At 44.2% G+C, this 16,075-nt stretch overlaps 1 protein-coding gene across 2 annotated transcripts in view; it reads left to right on the top strand.

Moving 5' to 3' along the window:
* The first annotated feature begins 9,887 nt into the window (after positions 1-9,887).
* Positions 9,888-16,075, top strand: part of ppp1r9alb (protein phosphatase 1 regulatory subunit 9A-like B) — a 59,498-nt gene continuing 53,310 nt past the window's right edge. For both annotated transcript variants that reach the window (XM_060898958.1, XM_060898957.1), the window contains exons 1-2: positions 9,888-10,059; positions 10,470-12,569. In XM_060898958.1, coding sequence (XP_060754941.1) covers positions 10,680-12,569 — 1,890 coding nt within the window. In that variant the 5' untranslated portion in view covers positions 9,888-10,059; positions 10,470-10,679. The remainder of the gene's footprint in view (positions 10,060-10,469; positions 12,570-16,075) is intronic.

The following is a 16,075-nucleotide window of genomic DNA, read 5'->3' as shown; positions in this document are numbered from 1 at the left end:
TGAATACATTTCAATATAAAGTGGCGTTATAGTCATCTGCTAGAAGCAAAATGGTGTTTTCTAATGGCTGTAGATGTTGTAGGCATCATTAATGATGGCAGCATGGTGGTGTAGTGGTTAGCACTATCGCCTCACAGCAAGAAGGTTCTGGATTTGAGCCCAGTGGCCAACGCAGGCTTTTCTGTGTGGAGTTTGCATGTTCTCCCTGTGTCTGTGTGGGTTTCCTCCAGGTGCTCCGGTTTCCCCCACAGTCCAAAGACATGCAGGTTAGGCTAATTGGTGGCTCTAAATTGACCGTAACTGTGAATGTGAGTGTGAATGGTTGTTTGTCTCTATGTGTCAGCTCTGCGAGGACCTGGCGACTTGTCCAGGGTGTACCCCGCTTCTCACCCAGTCAGCTGGGATAGGCTCCAGCTTACCTGCAACCCTGCACAGGATAACCAGATAATGGATGGATTATTAATGATTTATTTATCTGAAACATGTACATTGGTTGTTGTGAAGGACGCTTTACCAGTGTTTCAAATGTCTTTTACCTTCAGTTTACCAATGGCATCCCAATCTTGGAATTACTCACCTGACCTAATAAAAATGTTGTACCAAGTGAATGTTGAGAACTGTTCATTTTTCAGGCAAATTAATTTAGATTTATTTCGAGTTACAGGATTGGCCAATGTAACTTGGCAATTCAAAAGCATGTATTTATTACTGTATCATTTTAAGGCCAGGAAAAAAATAAATATCAATAGAACCCAATAGCTTTAATATGATTATCAATATTTTGGCTAAAACCTGGGCTAGATTGCAAAGTCCAATACCTATGAAATGTATTTCTCGATACCAAGACAAGACCAAGACTTTGAGGGGTTGAGATCAAGTCAAGACCAAGACCAAGGCAGGGCGAGACTGAGTCAAGACCAAGACCAGACCAGTGTGTGTAAAGGGGTGGGGGCGGGGTGACGGCTGTTAACAGGAAGAAAAATTTCAAATTAGCAACGAGTCACGTTATTGGTCGCATTTTAAGCAGGAAGTTTTAAATCCAATCACAGGAACTATGTTAACAAATAAATCAGATAATGCATAGGCAATTTAGTGAAATCTCCACCGTTGCGGTCTTGACCGGTCTTGAAATAAAATCCTAAGTCCTCTATGTCTGAGACTGAGACAAGACCAAGTAGAAATGTGGTCGATTCCGAGACGAGACTGAGACCTTTAAAAAGTGGTCTTGAGACCAAGATCAATCTCAAGTATTACAACACCACATATGCCACATATATCATATTTCACAGTTCTGCATACCCATGTGCACACACACCAGCCACTTTATTAAGAACACCCATACATACACCTGCTGTTTTATGCAGCTCTCTAATCAGCCAATGCCTTGACAGCAGCACAATGCATAAAATCATACAGATACAAATCAAGAGCTTCAGTTAATGTTCACATCAAACAGCAGAACGGGAAAAATTGTGATCTCAAAGTGTGACTTTCTTTCACTGTATGGGTGTTAGTTTGAGCCAGATGGACTGGTTTGAGTATTTCAGAAACTACTGATCTCCTGGGGTTTTCACACACAACAGTCTCTAGACGGAATGGTGTGAAAAACAAAAAACATTGCGTGAGTGATGGTTCTGTGGGTGGAAACAAACACCTTGTTGATAAGAGAGGTCAGAGGAAAATGGACAGATTGGTTTGAGCTGCCAGGAAGGATATAGTAACTCATACACTACCGTTCAAAAGTTTGGGGTCACTTTGAAATGTCCTTATTTTTGAAAGAAAAGCACTGTTCTTTTCAATGAAGATCACTTTAAACTAATCAGAAATCCACTCTATACATTGCTAATGTGCTAAATGACTATTCTAGCTGCAAATGTCTGGTCTCATCTCATTATCTCTAGCCGCTTTATCCTGTTCTACAGGGTCGCAGGCGAGCTGGAGCCTATCCCAGCTAACTACGGGCGAAAGGCGGGGTACACCCTGGACAAGTCGCCAGCTCATCACAGGGCTGACACATAGACACAGACAACCATTCACACTCACATTCACACCTACGGTCAATTTAGAGTCACCAGTTAACCTAACCTGCATGTCTTTGGACTGTGGGGGAAACCGGAGCACCCGGAGGAAACCCACACGGACACGGGGAGAACATGCAAACTCCGCACAGAAAGGCCCTCGCCGGCCACAGGGCTCGAACCCGGACCTTCTTGCTGCGAGGCGACAGCGCTAACCACTACACCACCGTGCCGCCCGCAAATGTCTGGTTTTTGGTGCAATATCTCCATAGGTGTATAGAGGCCCATTTCCAGCAACTCTCACTCCAGTGTTCTAATGGTACAATGTGTTTGCTCATTGCCTCAGAAGGCTAATGGATGATTAGAAAACCCTTGTACAATCATGTTAGCACAGCTGAAAACAGTTGAGCTCTTTAGAGAAGCTATAAAACTGACCTTCCTTTGAGCAGATTGAGTTTCTGGAGCATCACATTTGTGGGGTCGATTAAATGCTCAAAATGGCCAGAAAAATGTCTTGACTATATTTTCTATTCATTTTACAACTTATGGTGGTAAATAAAAGTGTGACTTTTCATGGAAAACACAAAATTGTCTGGGTGACCCCAAACTTTTGAACAGTAGTGTATAATCACTCTTTACAACCGTGGTGAGCAGAAAAGCATCTCAGCTTGTGACAGCAGAAGACTACATTGGGTTTCATTCCTGTAGCCAAGAACAGGAATCTTAGAACCAAGAACACGTACATTATATATAATCTTTGATAGGTCTTTGTTTTAATATTCAAGTCTCATCAAACTTTCCAACACCCTATTTAAAGACTGCTGGCATTTACAAGGGGTAGAGATTTATGAGGGTGTGTGTTTATTGCAGAAGCCTTCCAGTCAAACTGAGAACTTTAGGAGTGTGTGTGTGTGTGTGTGTGTGTGTGTGTGTAAACAGCAGCACATGCTATATGTAGCCACTCCCTGTGACATTATTACTTTATCATGCTTTAATGCAAATGAGTGATTTGTGTGGAAGAAACACATCTTCATCAGGAATCCGAATCTTCCAAATTTATTCTTCTCACAAACTCGCTCTCTCTTTCTTTCCCTCTCTTTCCTTCACTGCCACTTTGATTGGGTGATATTTTTATAAATCTAGGTCCGGAGGCCACCTGGGGAAAACAGAACCAAATTCAGGCCATGAAACAAACCCAGGCCAAGTACAAAGGATGTCAGTAATATATTACCAACCCATAGTTCCCCACCAGTGAATAAGTAGAAGCAAGGCCTTATTCTACAAAAAAAGAAAAGATATTACGTTAGTGGAAGTAAATCCAGTCAACTTGGATGTCAGTGCAGTTTGACAGGCATTAAAAAAGAGACAAGGTAAGAAGCGCATTTGATTATTTTTGCTTCTCTAATGTACTTTGAATTTCTGGCATGATTCTATTTTTAACATGGAATGTGTCTTGAGCTTATGTAACCAAAATAGTGTTTTGTTTTTTTTTTAAAGGCATGTATCTGAAAAGAAAAAAAAACAGTTTGGGGATCACGGTATAGTGCAGGAAAAATAAATTACATGATCCCAGATTGATAAAAATCTGAAAAGCACTTTGTTTCCGATGTGAGATCAGTTTTGTGAAGTGTGAGATTTAATTGTGGGCTGAGGAAACTGAGTTAGCGTGTAAAGTCTGGATGTGTCGTGGATTAAATGTGCCATTTTCATCTATGCAAATGAAGAGTCAGGATCCAACGATGAACTAAACCCTTTCCAATGGGTCGACCGTTCACCTATTAAATATTATTGATATTAACATGAAAAGTGGGTTTTCCGTCACCATACAGTCTTGCTCACTCAGGCTCGTTGTGTTTTATATGTTTAAACCCAAAGCTGTGTGAGTACAGATCTGTTTCTGAGCAGCACTGATTGACAGGGGATCAGTAGAGATAATCTACTCTCAATATGTAGCCGCTGTAAAATACCATCTGTTAGAGGATTCACTGTCACACACTCTCGCTCAGCTACTCTTAAGGTTCACTGCAAGCCATGAGCCACAGAAAGGCTAACGGACACTTCAGCGACACCAAGATCTGTCACTAATTTATCATGTTTTTTTTTATGACAAAATAATTGTCCAACATTTATTGTTTCGTTTTTATTAGTTTTTCCCTCGAGCTACGAAGTCAATAAATACAGGCACAAATCTTTGAACACTTTCTTCAGATTACACTGTTAACCTAGGTTATAAGGCCAGAAGTATGTGGACACCAACATGTGGTTCTTCTCCAAACTGTTGCCACAAACATGGAAGTGCACAATTGTCTAGAATGTCTTTATACACTGACTGGAGCGTTACAATTTCCATTCACTGGAACTCATTATCATTAGCATGAGCCTGTGCACAAAGCCAGGTCTGTAAAATCATGGTTTCCAAGGTTGGAGTGGAAAAAGGTTGGCGTGAAGTCCTGACCTGAACTCTCCTGAGATGAACTGGAACACTGACTGCACCCCAGGCCTCCTGACTTGACATCAGTAATGCTCTTGTGGCTGAATGAACACAAATCCCGTCAGCCACTCTCCAAAATTTGGTGGAAAGCCTTTCCAGAAGAGTGGAGATTATTATAATAGCAAAAGGGGGCGGTGCAACTCTGTGTTAATGCCCATGGATTTGGAATGGGTACATACAGATGTGATGGTCAGGTGTCTGTATACTTTTGGCCACATAAGTATAGATAATGCTTTTAAGTAGAAAGTTTCAGGGCGGAATGGTGGTGTAGTGGTTAGCACTGTTCCCTCACATCAAGAAGGTCCTGGGTTTGAGCCCAGCAGCCAACAGGGGCCTTTCTGTGTGGAGTTTGCATGTTCTCCCCGTGTCTGCGTGGGTTTCCTCCGGGTGCTCTGGTTTCCCCCAAAAGCGTGCAGGTTAGGCTAATTGGTGGCTCTAAATTGACCGTAGGTGTGAATGTGAGTGTGAATGGTTGTCTGTGTCTATGTGTCAGCCCTGTGATGACCTGGCGACTTGTCCAGGGTGTACCCCGCCTCTCGCCCATAGTCAGCTGGGATAGGCTCCAGCTTTCCTGCAACCCTGTAGGACAGGATAAGCTGCTACAGATGATGGATGGATGGATGGACGAATAGTAAGTTTCGTTAAATTTAAACTCAAGGTGGAACAATTCTGTTGTCAGGTTTTGGGGGTGTGGCCTATAAGTGAAATAATAACTAATTATCATTGGTTGAGGGGGGGAAAATAATTCCAGTTTTATAATGGCTCGTTTGCAAACCGTACAGTGATTGGGTGTATGGTTCGTTTTTATAAATATTTCTAAGTCCTACTGTGTCATAAACCTCATCAGAAAGCATGAAGAATGGGGCATGTTTTGATGCAGATATTAACGGTAAAGGGTTTTTTTTCTGGTAAAACTGATTTCCATTCATTTTTAGCTACATTCGCCTCACAGCTCCACTGAAAATATAAAAAAAAGAAAGATCAGACAGCAGCTAAAGCACATTTCCAACATCCTCACAACTTATTAATCCTCTCGTCTCCTCTTGTCAGACATGACCTAAATATGTATCAGAAAGACAAAAGCTCCTCCATGTCAGTTCTACTTTGGAAGAATGGCTCAAGAGAAGGTTGGACTTATTTCACATGACAGTCCCAATCTCATGAGAACCTTTTGGGAACCAAACATTTCACAAATAACCCACACATAATGGCACAGGCTCCGGTGACACTGTACAATCATTAACGTGAGCCTGTTTTACTGCTTTGCTTCACAGAAATAAAAGAAACTCGAAGAATACACTTATTAAAAGGCTAAATTTAGCACTTTTAGAAGCTCTGTGTCAAAATCTACAGAACAAAAGCTCCCAAGTATGACCTCTTTAGAAAGCTAGAACTGTTAACCAGACAAAGAAGCTCCTCCCCGGATACCCAAGATACTGCTTGGTACACTGCAAGGTATGAAATTGTTTAATTTACAATATGGACATGAATAGAAAGGAGTGAGTTGTGTGGTCAAGGGTTCTACTTCCAGAAAGAAGTTCTACATTTTCTGAAACTTTTCCTTTTAAAGTTCTTCAGGTTCCTTGAGCTCAGGTGCATGTTTCGGTGCATGCTCTCCATGTCTGTATGGGTTTCATTTGGGTTCTCTTGTTTCCTTCTACCTTCCTAAAACATGCCAGTAGGTCGACTGGCCATGCGAAATTGCTCCGCAGGGTGTCTTGTGATGGACTAGTGACCCATCTCTTGTGTTCCCAGGATTGGCTGTGCATCCATTACGACCAGAATAAAGCACGTAATGAAGATGAATGAATGAATCCGTTCTTATCCTTCATATAAAAGGGTTTTGAAAGGGTGGCACGGTGGTGTAGTGGTTAGCAGTGTTGCCTCACAGTAAGAACATTCTGGGTTTGAGCACAATGGCTGACAGGGGCCTTTCTGTGTGGAGTTTGCATGTTCTCACTGTGTTTGTGTGGGTTTTCTCCGGGTGCTCCGGTTTCCCCCACAGTCCAAAGACATGCGGTTAGGTTAACCGGCTACTCTAAATTGCCCATTGGTGAATGGTTGTTTCCCAAGCCCAGAAATGGGAGGGTTGCATCAGGAAGGGCATCTGGCGTAAAACTATGCTCCAATTAATATGACATCTGGATCAATAGGGTCCACATGGACCCTGACCTGGCAACAGTGCTGGACAAGGGAGAAGAATATGATGACGAGTGCTTGATTGAAACTTTATCCAGTCAAAAACAATCAAATCAAGTGCATAAACAATTTGGTTTAAAGGAAAAGAAAGAACATGGTTAAAATACAGTTATGAAGATAGATTGTTATATAAACTAACGATCCATGCGATTAATTGAAAATAAGGATCTCACATGACTAAGATATCCATCTCCGAAAGTCAGTTTCTATGCAGAGTTCCCCCATCATCGATGAATTCATAAATGCTGCCATTGAAAATATTTTAACCAATCAGAAAAATCCCCCCCGATCGTTTGCGGCAATGCTCTGATGTCACTTGGGTGCAGCACATGGAAGCTCATCTGCACTTAATCCCTCCACACACAAATTACAAGAAATCGCTGCCCCTGGCTGGAGATTATTTCATTAAAAGTTTATATGAAAAAATTTTGAAATTCTCTTTCTCTAACAAAAAAGTGGAGGGGGAAAGATAATACTGATGAACAGCGAGGGAAGCGTGAACAGCTGATGTACTCCTACGTGACTGAATGTGCGGGAGGCAACTTTTCATATTTATGTATATCCCCGGTACAAGTAGTGCTGCCATGACAGCCTCATTCTGCGGACTGTAACCTTGCTAGACTACCTACAGACAGATCTGCATACAATCTGACTCACTTAAATCTGTCGAAGAGGCAAATGCGTGAGTTTTTACACGTTCCTGGCAGCATAAACGTTCGTTAGCATGCTTCAGCCATGTGTGATCACAACGTTTGCACGAACACCATTGCATGTTGCCCATCCATTGTTCCTCGTCAGTTTCAGAATCTGAAGAGCTGGTTTCCTGTTCTGATTCTTCTTGAGAATCACCTTCCTTAACTCTTGGCTCAAACTGATTCTAGGCCAGCAGAATCTGTAATGAGTTTGTACTTGCTGCCTTCCGAGTCACTTTCCGCCATCCTGTCTGCGGAAATTGATTACTGCTTAACGCTTTGCCCCCTTCAGTACTGAAGAGCGACACTTAGCCTTGCACCCAAGTGACATCACGCATCACCCTTCCAACAGGCTAGCGATACAATTACGCGATTAGAGCAGCGATACAAAAACGCTCACAACTTTCTCATAAATGCTGAAACATGCCTGAAACTTTTCTTACAGGCTCTCAATATTACAAGCTACCAACCCATGCATGTATTTACGTTACATTTTCCATCCATTCATCCATTATCTGTAGCTGCTTATCCTGTTCTACAGGGTCGCAGGCAAGCTGGAGCCTATCCCAGCTGACTATGGGCGAGAGGCGGGGTACACCCTGGACAAGTCGCCAGGTCATCACAGGGCTGACACATAGACACAGACAACCATTTACACCTATGGTCAATTTAGAGTCACCAGTTAACCTAACCTGCATGTCTTTGGACTGTGGGGGAAACCGGAGCACCCGGAGGAAACCCACGGGGAGAACATGCAAATAGAGCCCTGCACTCCCGCGGGAGTCCCGCGGGACCCGACGCAAAGCAGTGCGGCGCAGGACAAATTTTGAAAGCTCATTGCAGGCGCGGGCGGGAGGAGGAGTGCACAATGCGGGAGCGGGCGGGAGAGGTGATAAGCTGCAGTCCCGCTAACTAAAAACGTGTTTAAAATAAAATTTATGTTTATCATATATAATTTGTGCTGGATATTTTATTTGGCATTTATAAAAAATTTTAAGATGCCTAAATTTGCGGATGTGGTCTAATCTCACGTACGTTTCCGATTCCTTTCCGCTCTTCCGTGTTTGAGATCTCCGATCATGGCAGAAGAGCAGAGCTCCTCTCGTGAAGCTCACAATGGGTATCTCTGTAAAACCTCAGCTGCGCATACTGCCTGGCAACGCGCACCCTTGCTACGTGCGCTAGGTGAAGGATTGGTCAGTGGAGAGCTCAGCTAAGCTCAACATGTTTAATTCCCCAAGCAAATGACAAGAACTTTTGTGAGAAATAACGCGAACGTCTGCATCATGCGGGATTTGCGGGACAAAATATGGCAGGCATGGGCGGGAGCGGGACTGAAAATCATAATTCTTTGCGGGAGCAGGACTGAAAATTCTGTCCCGCGCAGACCTTTACATGCAAACTCCACACAGAAAGCCCCTTGCCGGCTGCTGGGCTCGAACCCATACATTTTCCATTCCTTTCAAATCTGGCTTTTTCCAAACTTTCAATTTCAACTATCTCTAGCCGCTTTATCCTTCTACAGGGTCGCAGGCAAGCTGGAGCCTATCCCAGCTGACTATGGGCGAAAGGCGGGGTACACCCTGGACAAGTCGCCAGGTCATCACAGGGCTGACACATAGACACAGACAACCATTCACACTCACATTCACACCTATGGTCAATTTAGAGTCACCAGTTAACCTAACCTGCATGTCTTTGGACTGTGGGGGAAACCGGAGCACCCGGAGGAAACCCACGCGGACACGGGGAGAACATGCAAACTCCGCACAGAAAGGCCCTCGCCGGCCACGGGGCTCGAACCCGGACCTTCTTGCTGTGAGGCGACAGCGCTAACCACTACACCACCGTGCCACCCAATTTCAACTATTTTCAAGGTTAAATTCTTTCTGTCAATGTTGCTTGCAGAGAGTCTCATCTCATCTCATTATCTCTAGCCGCTTTATCCTTCTACAGGGTCGCAGGCAAGCTGGAGCCTATCCCAGCTGACTACGGGCGAAAGGCGGGGTACACCCTGGACAAGTCGCCAGGTCATCACAAGGCTGACACATAGACACAGACAACCATTCACACTCACATTCACACCTACGGTCAATTTAGAGTCACCAGTTAACCTAACCTGCATGTCTTTGGACTGTGGGGGAAACCGGAGCACCCGGAGGAAACCCACGCGGACACGGGGAGAACATGCAAACTCCACACAGAAAGGCCCTCGCCAGCCACGGGGCTCGAACCCAGGACCTTCTTGCTGTGAGGCGACAGCGCTAACCACTACACCACCGTGCCGCCCTGCAGAGAGTCTGTACTACTAATTGGGTGTCCAAGTTATGTTGGAGCTAGAAGGCAAAATAGGAATTTTTCCCACGGCTTGCCAGGGAAGATCCCCACACCACCACCAACCCCCTCCCGCATGCGCGTGCGCGTCGCCACTTTTCTGCACGCGCACACATGCTCGCGCGTTCTCGATAAACCTTCTGGCGCGGGAGCGCGCGTTCGAGGATAAGGTTCTCTCCCGAGCTGTTCGCGAGAGACAGAGAGAATGTGTGTGCGAATCCTGCAGGCAGTCAGGAGCTGAAGGGGTGTGAGAAGTTTGGTCTGGTCGCTTCTGAATGTGGGTGATTTGATCAGATCCTCCTCTGCTGATATGCATGGAGTTATGGTGAGTTTGATCGAGTTTTATTCTCCCTGGCAGTGATCTAGCCTTCTGTGTTATCGGTATCGATATGGAGTGAATCCTTGTCAGCAATTAAAAGGCAGCTCTGGAACGGAGTCCTATAGGTAACACCAGAGTTGCATTAGTTCGAATCCAGACTCGGACCGTGGGCTGGTGTTGCTTAGACACTTCAGTGAGACTTCCTAAAGGGGAGACTTTTAAGGAGTAATCTGATACATTGTTACTTTGAATCAGTTTTGTTGTTTGTACAGTACTTGTTTTGACATGCTTAGATAAAAATAAACATGTAATATCTCTAATAAACATTGACTTCGAATGAGAATCAGAATTACCTTGAACTGAAATGAACTAACATTTAACTGATCTGTCTAAAAATTGGTGTTTCCTTTCTTTAGGTAACAGCACCTCAGTGCAGTGTGCTATTCTTCAAGCACCTCTTGCAACTAGAAAACAGACCAGTCCTGTTTAAGGCTGTGTAGAACATGCCAGCAAAAAGCCCATGAAAACATTTTTTGTTGTTGTTGTTGTTGTTGTTTTTTTTAAAGCTTGCGTCTTTTATCCATTTATACACTTGCCCTACGTGCGCGATTTGATTCAGTTTGAAAATGATTAAAAGTGAACCCAAAAGTGACCGAGTGCTAAGGAGTGCCTCTCCTCACAGAAATGCATACAAATCAGACTTCCACTCCATCAAATGCTCCTTTGAGGGCCCGTCCGTCCTTTACTCCTATGGAGGTAGCGAGGTGCGAGGCAGACCATCAGGTAGCCGGGTCAATGAAATCAAAAACCTCTTCCTTCAAATGGATGTCCAACAGCCACAGGACAGTGCAAACCAAACCAAACCTGGAACGGCTAAATTGCAACGAAGTTCCATCTCGTACAGATCTAGCATGGGGAGTGCCTCCAGCATGGAATCGGGCACCTCGGAAGTGGTACGTAAATCAGAAGACATCTCGTATAATAAAGTGGCGCTGGCTGAGAAGTTCTCAGAGACCAGAAAGCTCTTTGAGAGTGGACTACCGACAGACAGATGTGGGCCTGGTAGATCTGTCAGCCGGTCTTCTGTGCGTAGCGTTTCAGAGGATGGTAGGTGTGTGAAGAAGCTGACAGAAAAGACAGACCAAATTCAGATAATAGGAGAACATCCGAAGCAAGCCAAGGACAGGGGAAGAACTGAGCGTGAGGTACCACCACGCAAGCCTGCCGTGATTATGAAGAACGCGGGACCTATATCCAGGAGACTGGAGAGCTTCATGTTAGACAGCGACAGTGAGTCGTTGTCCGGCCCATCTGTCTCAACTCGTTCACAAAGTCCAAGCAGTCATTCCCAACCACCATCGTCCCCAAACAGTGAGCATTCCGATACACCTTTGTCACCAGATAGTGATGGTTCTCCCACATCATACTCTCTGTGGCCTGAAAGTCCTTCTGGCCAGGCAGATGCGAGCTTAACTTCACAAAGTGAGTCCCAGTATTCGCCTTCACCATTGAATGGAGTCTGCAAAGAAGAAAGCCCTCCATGGACTAGCCATGGCACAAAAACCACAGTGGCCAATGCTAGTGAAACTTCAGTTTCTGTTGTCTCTACACAACCAACTATTCTTTTTAAAAGCGAGAAGCGTCATCGTTTGTCTCTGAGCAGTAGTTCTCTCAGTCCTTCAGGAGATGGAAATGAATGTATGGAATTGAATGTCTCCAAAGGGAAGCAACAGAAGGGGGACTTTGGTACCCCTGGTCTGTCTACGGTCCGAGCCGAGTTAGTGGTGGTCCATAATGAATCATCTGAGGGTGAAAGCAATGAAGACGACCACATTGCAGATGATGTTTTTGAGGAAGTCAAGAATGAGCAACTTCCCACAAATCTTCCTTCGGACAAGGAACTCCTAGACAGCAAGGAGGTTCGAATCATATATCAAGATAAATCAGGGAGGGACTTTAGGCTAGAGGAGGAGGAGAAAAAGGAGGGGATGGACAGAACAAAGATTGTAGGAGATAAGGAAAGACAGGAAAAGTTGGCTGAGGATAAAAGTATGCACAAAGAGAAGCAGAAGGAGCAAGAGGAAGATGAGAAGGTGAAAGTGGTACAAGACGAGGAAGAGCAAGTGCAAGAGGAACTATATCCACACGGTGAGATGAAAGTTGAGCAGAAATTGGAGGAAAGTGCCATGCAGAAGGAGCAGAGGGAAACTGAGGAGAATGGGGAGGATGATCAGGATGTGGTGAAGGAGGCTTTAGAGGAAGAGGATGATGAACATGATGTTGAAGAGGGGCAACAGCAAGTGAATGAGGACTCTGCTGGGAAAAGACCTCTGATATGTGGGATTGAGAACGCTGCTTTTGTGGATGACCGGGAAAGCAAGTTGGATGAGCAGCAAAAGGGACAGCACACCGGACCAGACCATGACCAGTTCCAGGAATATGAGGAGATTCCAGGCCTCTCTGATGACGATCTCAGCCCAAGGAGAAAGATCAGGTTCTCCACTGCTCCTATCAAGGTACGCCAAAGTTAACCTTACATTTTTATGCCTGTAAACGCACTATGAGGCAATAACAAGTGTATGTGCTAAGCAGAAGTTTTGTGGAATACCTAAGCAATTAATTTGACTTGGCTTACTAGCATTAACCAAAACTATGTGACAGCACAAAGGCCTGCTTGGCTGTATTGGTCAGGCCCAGTTATTTTGTTGGAAAATTTCCTTTCCGTCTTTATCCTTCCTCTACATTTTTATACAAGATCTCACATGCAGGTAAATGTTTTCTGAGTACCTACATGTTGCGCAATAGTGGCAACCAAAGAGCAGGCTTGCTGCTCCTCATATGTTTTCAATAGTACTGTGTAGGTAAGATCATCTGATTCTGGATCAGTAAGCGATACACTCAAATGTGAGGAAACGATCCACTTTTTTTTTTTTTGAACAAAGGTCCTGTCTCAGCTTGCATTAATTCAGGCATGTCTTTTTTTTTTTTGCCTCTGACGGTGAACACAGAGAAATAGCTTTGGGTATAGTTTACTTCTGTGTGAGAAACTCTTAGCTTGACCTGGAATAAAGGTTGGAATTGGCTACGACTTTTTCACAGGTCGTAGCCAAATGGTTGATGAAGGTTAATGCCAACTATTCGAGTTCATGAGGGTTCTGAGGGTGTAGAAAAGGACAAAGTTCTTGGAGCCAAAAGTGGTCGTTTGTGTATGGATATTTTTTATGAATAGGTTCCTTAAACCATTATTTTAAAAAAAAAACGCATTGTGTCTGTAAGGAAACATGTTTTCAGATAATTTTGATGGTAAGAGCAGTAATGTTCGACAATTTAGCCATCTGATTGCAAATCTTTGGTACTTTGACTAGCTGTAGTCAAACTAGTGCTGTTACAAATACCAAAGTGGGTTCAAATAGGAAAATATCAGAGATCTTATTTTGATAATGCTGTCTGTTGTTGCTACATGGTTTAACTGGAGGACTTCCAACACTAGCACTCTGTTTTCCCTGCTCAGAGATGGGGTCCATGAGGACTAGATCACTGGGATCCAGTGGGACTCATGGGACATTCCAAAAAGAATTTGGGGGCCAGACAAGTTTGTTTTTATGCTAATGCAGGTGTGAATTGGAACAATAAATATTGCAAGGAGAAATCACAAAGAAAACATTGCAAAATCATGGACGAACTTTTAATTTCTTATCGTTTTCTTTGGGAATTCAACCAAATGAGTTAATTGGAAAACCTTCAGGTCAGGTGCAGATGTAAATAATTTTGAGATTTGGTGGTAGTGGTTGGCGTTTCTGCAGGAGCAGGACTCAAATATGCATATTGTGACTCCCGTCATGGGATCATATGTGTTAGGAGCAGGCTATTGATGGGTTAATCCTACTGCATAACCAGGGATGGATCCAGACTGAGTCTGACCGATGTACGTGCACATATATTGCAACTGATGCACCACTTGGTATTGGTCACGGGGCGTTTATTTACTTTACTGCTAGCCGGCTATAACCACGCTCAACCAACAGGCCAGTGGTTCAGGTTCTGACCACCTGTGGCAAGCGGTGATGCTTACCTGACCTAATTCCCTGTATTTTCACAATGCTTTGTATAGCATGACCGGAGACAAAGAATCTAGGTCAAACCAATAAAAATGCTCCAGAAAGAGGTTGAAATTCGCTGCAAATAATTAGCTGAGCCGTGGTCGTAGCAGGCCATGCCTGGGCTGTTTCGAAAGGTTTCAGGGAGAGGAAGGTGCCTGTAAAGTTTGATGGGGCTAGGACTTTCGGTGGCCGAGTTATGAATTTTTAAATCCCAGCGTGTGCGTGCGGCTGGAGCCAGGGCTTGTATTAAAGTTTTTTGGCGAGCCGTGCTCACACGGGGTGTTCGGGGGCGAATAACAGGCCGAGCCGTGGTCGTAGCGGGCTGTGGCTGCCCTCTTCGGAAAGGGCTCAGTGTACTCTATGGCCCTGTGAAAATCCATAGCGAGCTGGTAAAATTAGTGAAAATATTTCTGAAAATGTTCACCTGTCAGATTCTTGGGCTAGATCTGTCCCTGGCACACAGTAACTTCATTCTGGGCTTGTCTCATTTTGAGATGGGGCCCTTGAATTTATCCTTACCATCCAACCCCATGTATGCGTCCCTTAAAGCTTGTAATTTTGGAATTTCTGAATTGAGGAAAAACCAAAGAATTCCCCCTCCTCAGTCATTCCGAGTTCAGACTTCTCACTTCCGAGTGACGTCAAACACAGCATTAGATGGAACCTGTGAAAACTTCAGCTCATGCTAGTGCTTTCCCAGGACTTGTGTTGAGAAACCCTGGTCTAAAATACAGTCTGAGGCCCTGTCCACACGGCAACGGATTCAGGTGAATCTGATAAAATTGTTTATCGTTCCGGCCTGGCGTCCACACAGCACCGGCGTTTTGGGTGCCCCAAAACGAAATCTTTTGAGAACGGGTTCCAGAGTGGAAAAATCTGGCAACGGCGCCGTTGCGAAGTTGTCTGGATGAGTAGAATGGATTTGTTTATGATGACGTCACAACCACATGACTGTCAGTGCTTCAAGCCGGGTAGAAGTGTAACGAACTCGATGCGAGTTGTCAACAAATCCTATAACTTGGTTCATGAAACGTGCTTACAAAATATTTTCACTGTGAATATTTATTGTGTAATGGTGCAAAGTGAGAGAGAGAGAGAATAGCCCTTAGGGCAGAGTCTTTAGTCCAAACACTGCGGAAGCAGTATAACCAAACCGCGCACTGCCCGTGCGCTTTCCAAAAACAAAAACAATCCCGCCAGCAAAAATAGAGAAGAAAAAGGAGCGATCTCACCTCTTCAGATGTTGGTTTAAGTCCGACAATACATTCCTCAAAAAGGGCGTAGAAGAACAAAGTAATCCATCAACGTGTAGCATTCAATTTATTCCGGACCATTAAAGAATTCTGGAGGATCTCAGAATGTTGGCGTACCGGCTTCCATCTACCCCCATTCATTCCTCTTTCCGCGTCTCCATTCAAAAAACGAGCACGTGATTTAAAGGGACTATATCCATAGGATAGGGAGTGAGAAGGTGTGCGCGTGTGACAGTGACCGGGAAGAACCTAGGCTCATGCTCGCCCTGAATTTCTCTTAAAGTGAAGGCAGATGAACGTTCAGTGCCTGGCCAGGCTTTCTATGTATTAATAGACGTTTTAATATGAAATATAAATAAGTGTCTTAGACAATAGATACTATTTTACGGTACTGATTAATAATCAAAACTTTGTGGCTGATGCTACAGAAGAACGGGTTTATGCGCATGCGTCCTACTTCTTCTATTGTTCTGGTGTCTCCGATGGGACCGTCTTACAGCGCACGTAGAGGTGTGGCATGTGTATTGCATCGTTTTCAGCAAGCGTTGCGTTGCCATATGTACCTGATATTTTACTGATCCGTTGCCCATGTGGACACGATATTTTTAAAAAAAAAAATCTCGTTGCCGTTGTCGTGTGGATGTAGCCTGAAAGAGCCACGACACTTTA

This window comes from Neoarius graeffei, chromosome 18, assembly GCF_027579695.1.
Source record: "Neoarius graeffei isolate fNeoGra1 chromosome 18, fNeoGra1.pri, whole genome shotgun sequence".
Lineage (NCBI taxonomy): Eukaryota > Metazoa > Chordata > Actinopteri > Siluriformes > Ariidae > Neoarius > Neoarius graeffei.
Note: the sequence above shows the minus strand (reverse complement) of the source record. Positions and strands in the feature narration are given on the sequence as shown.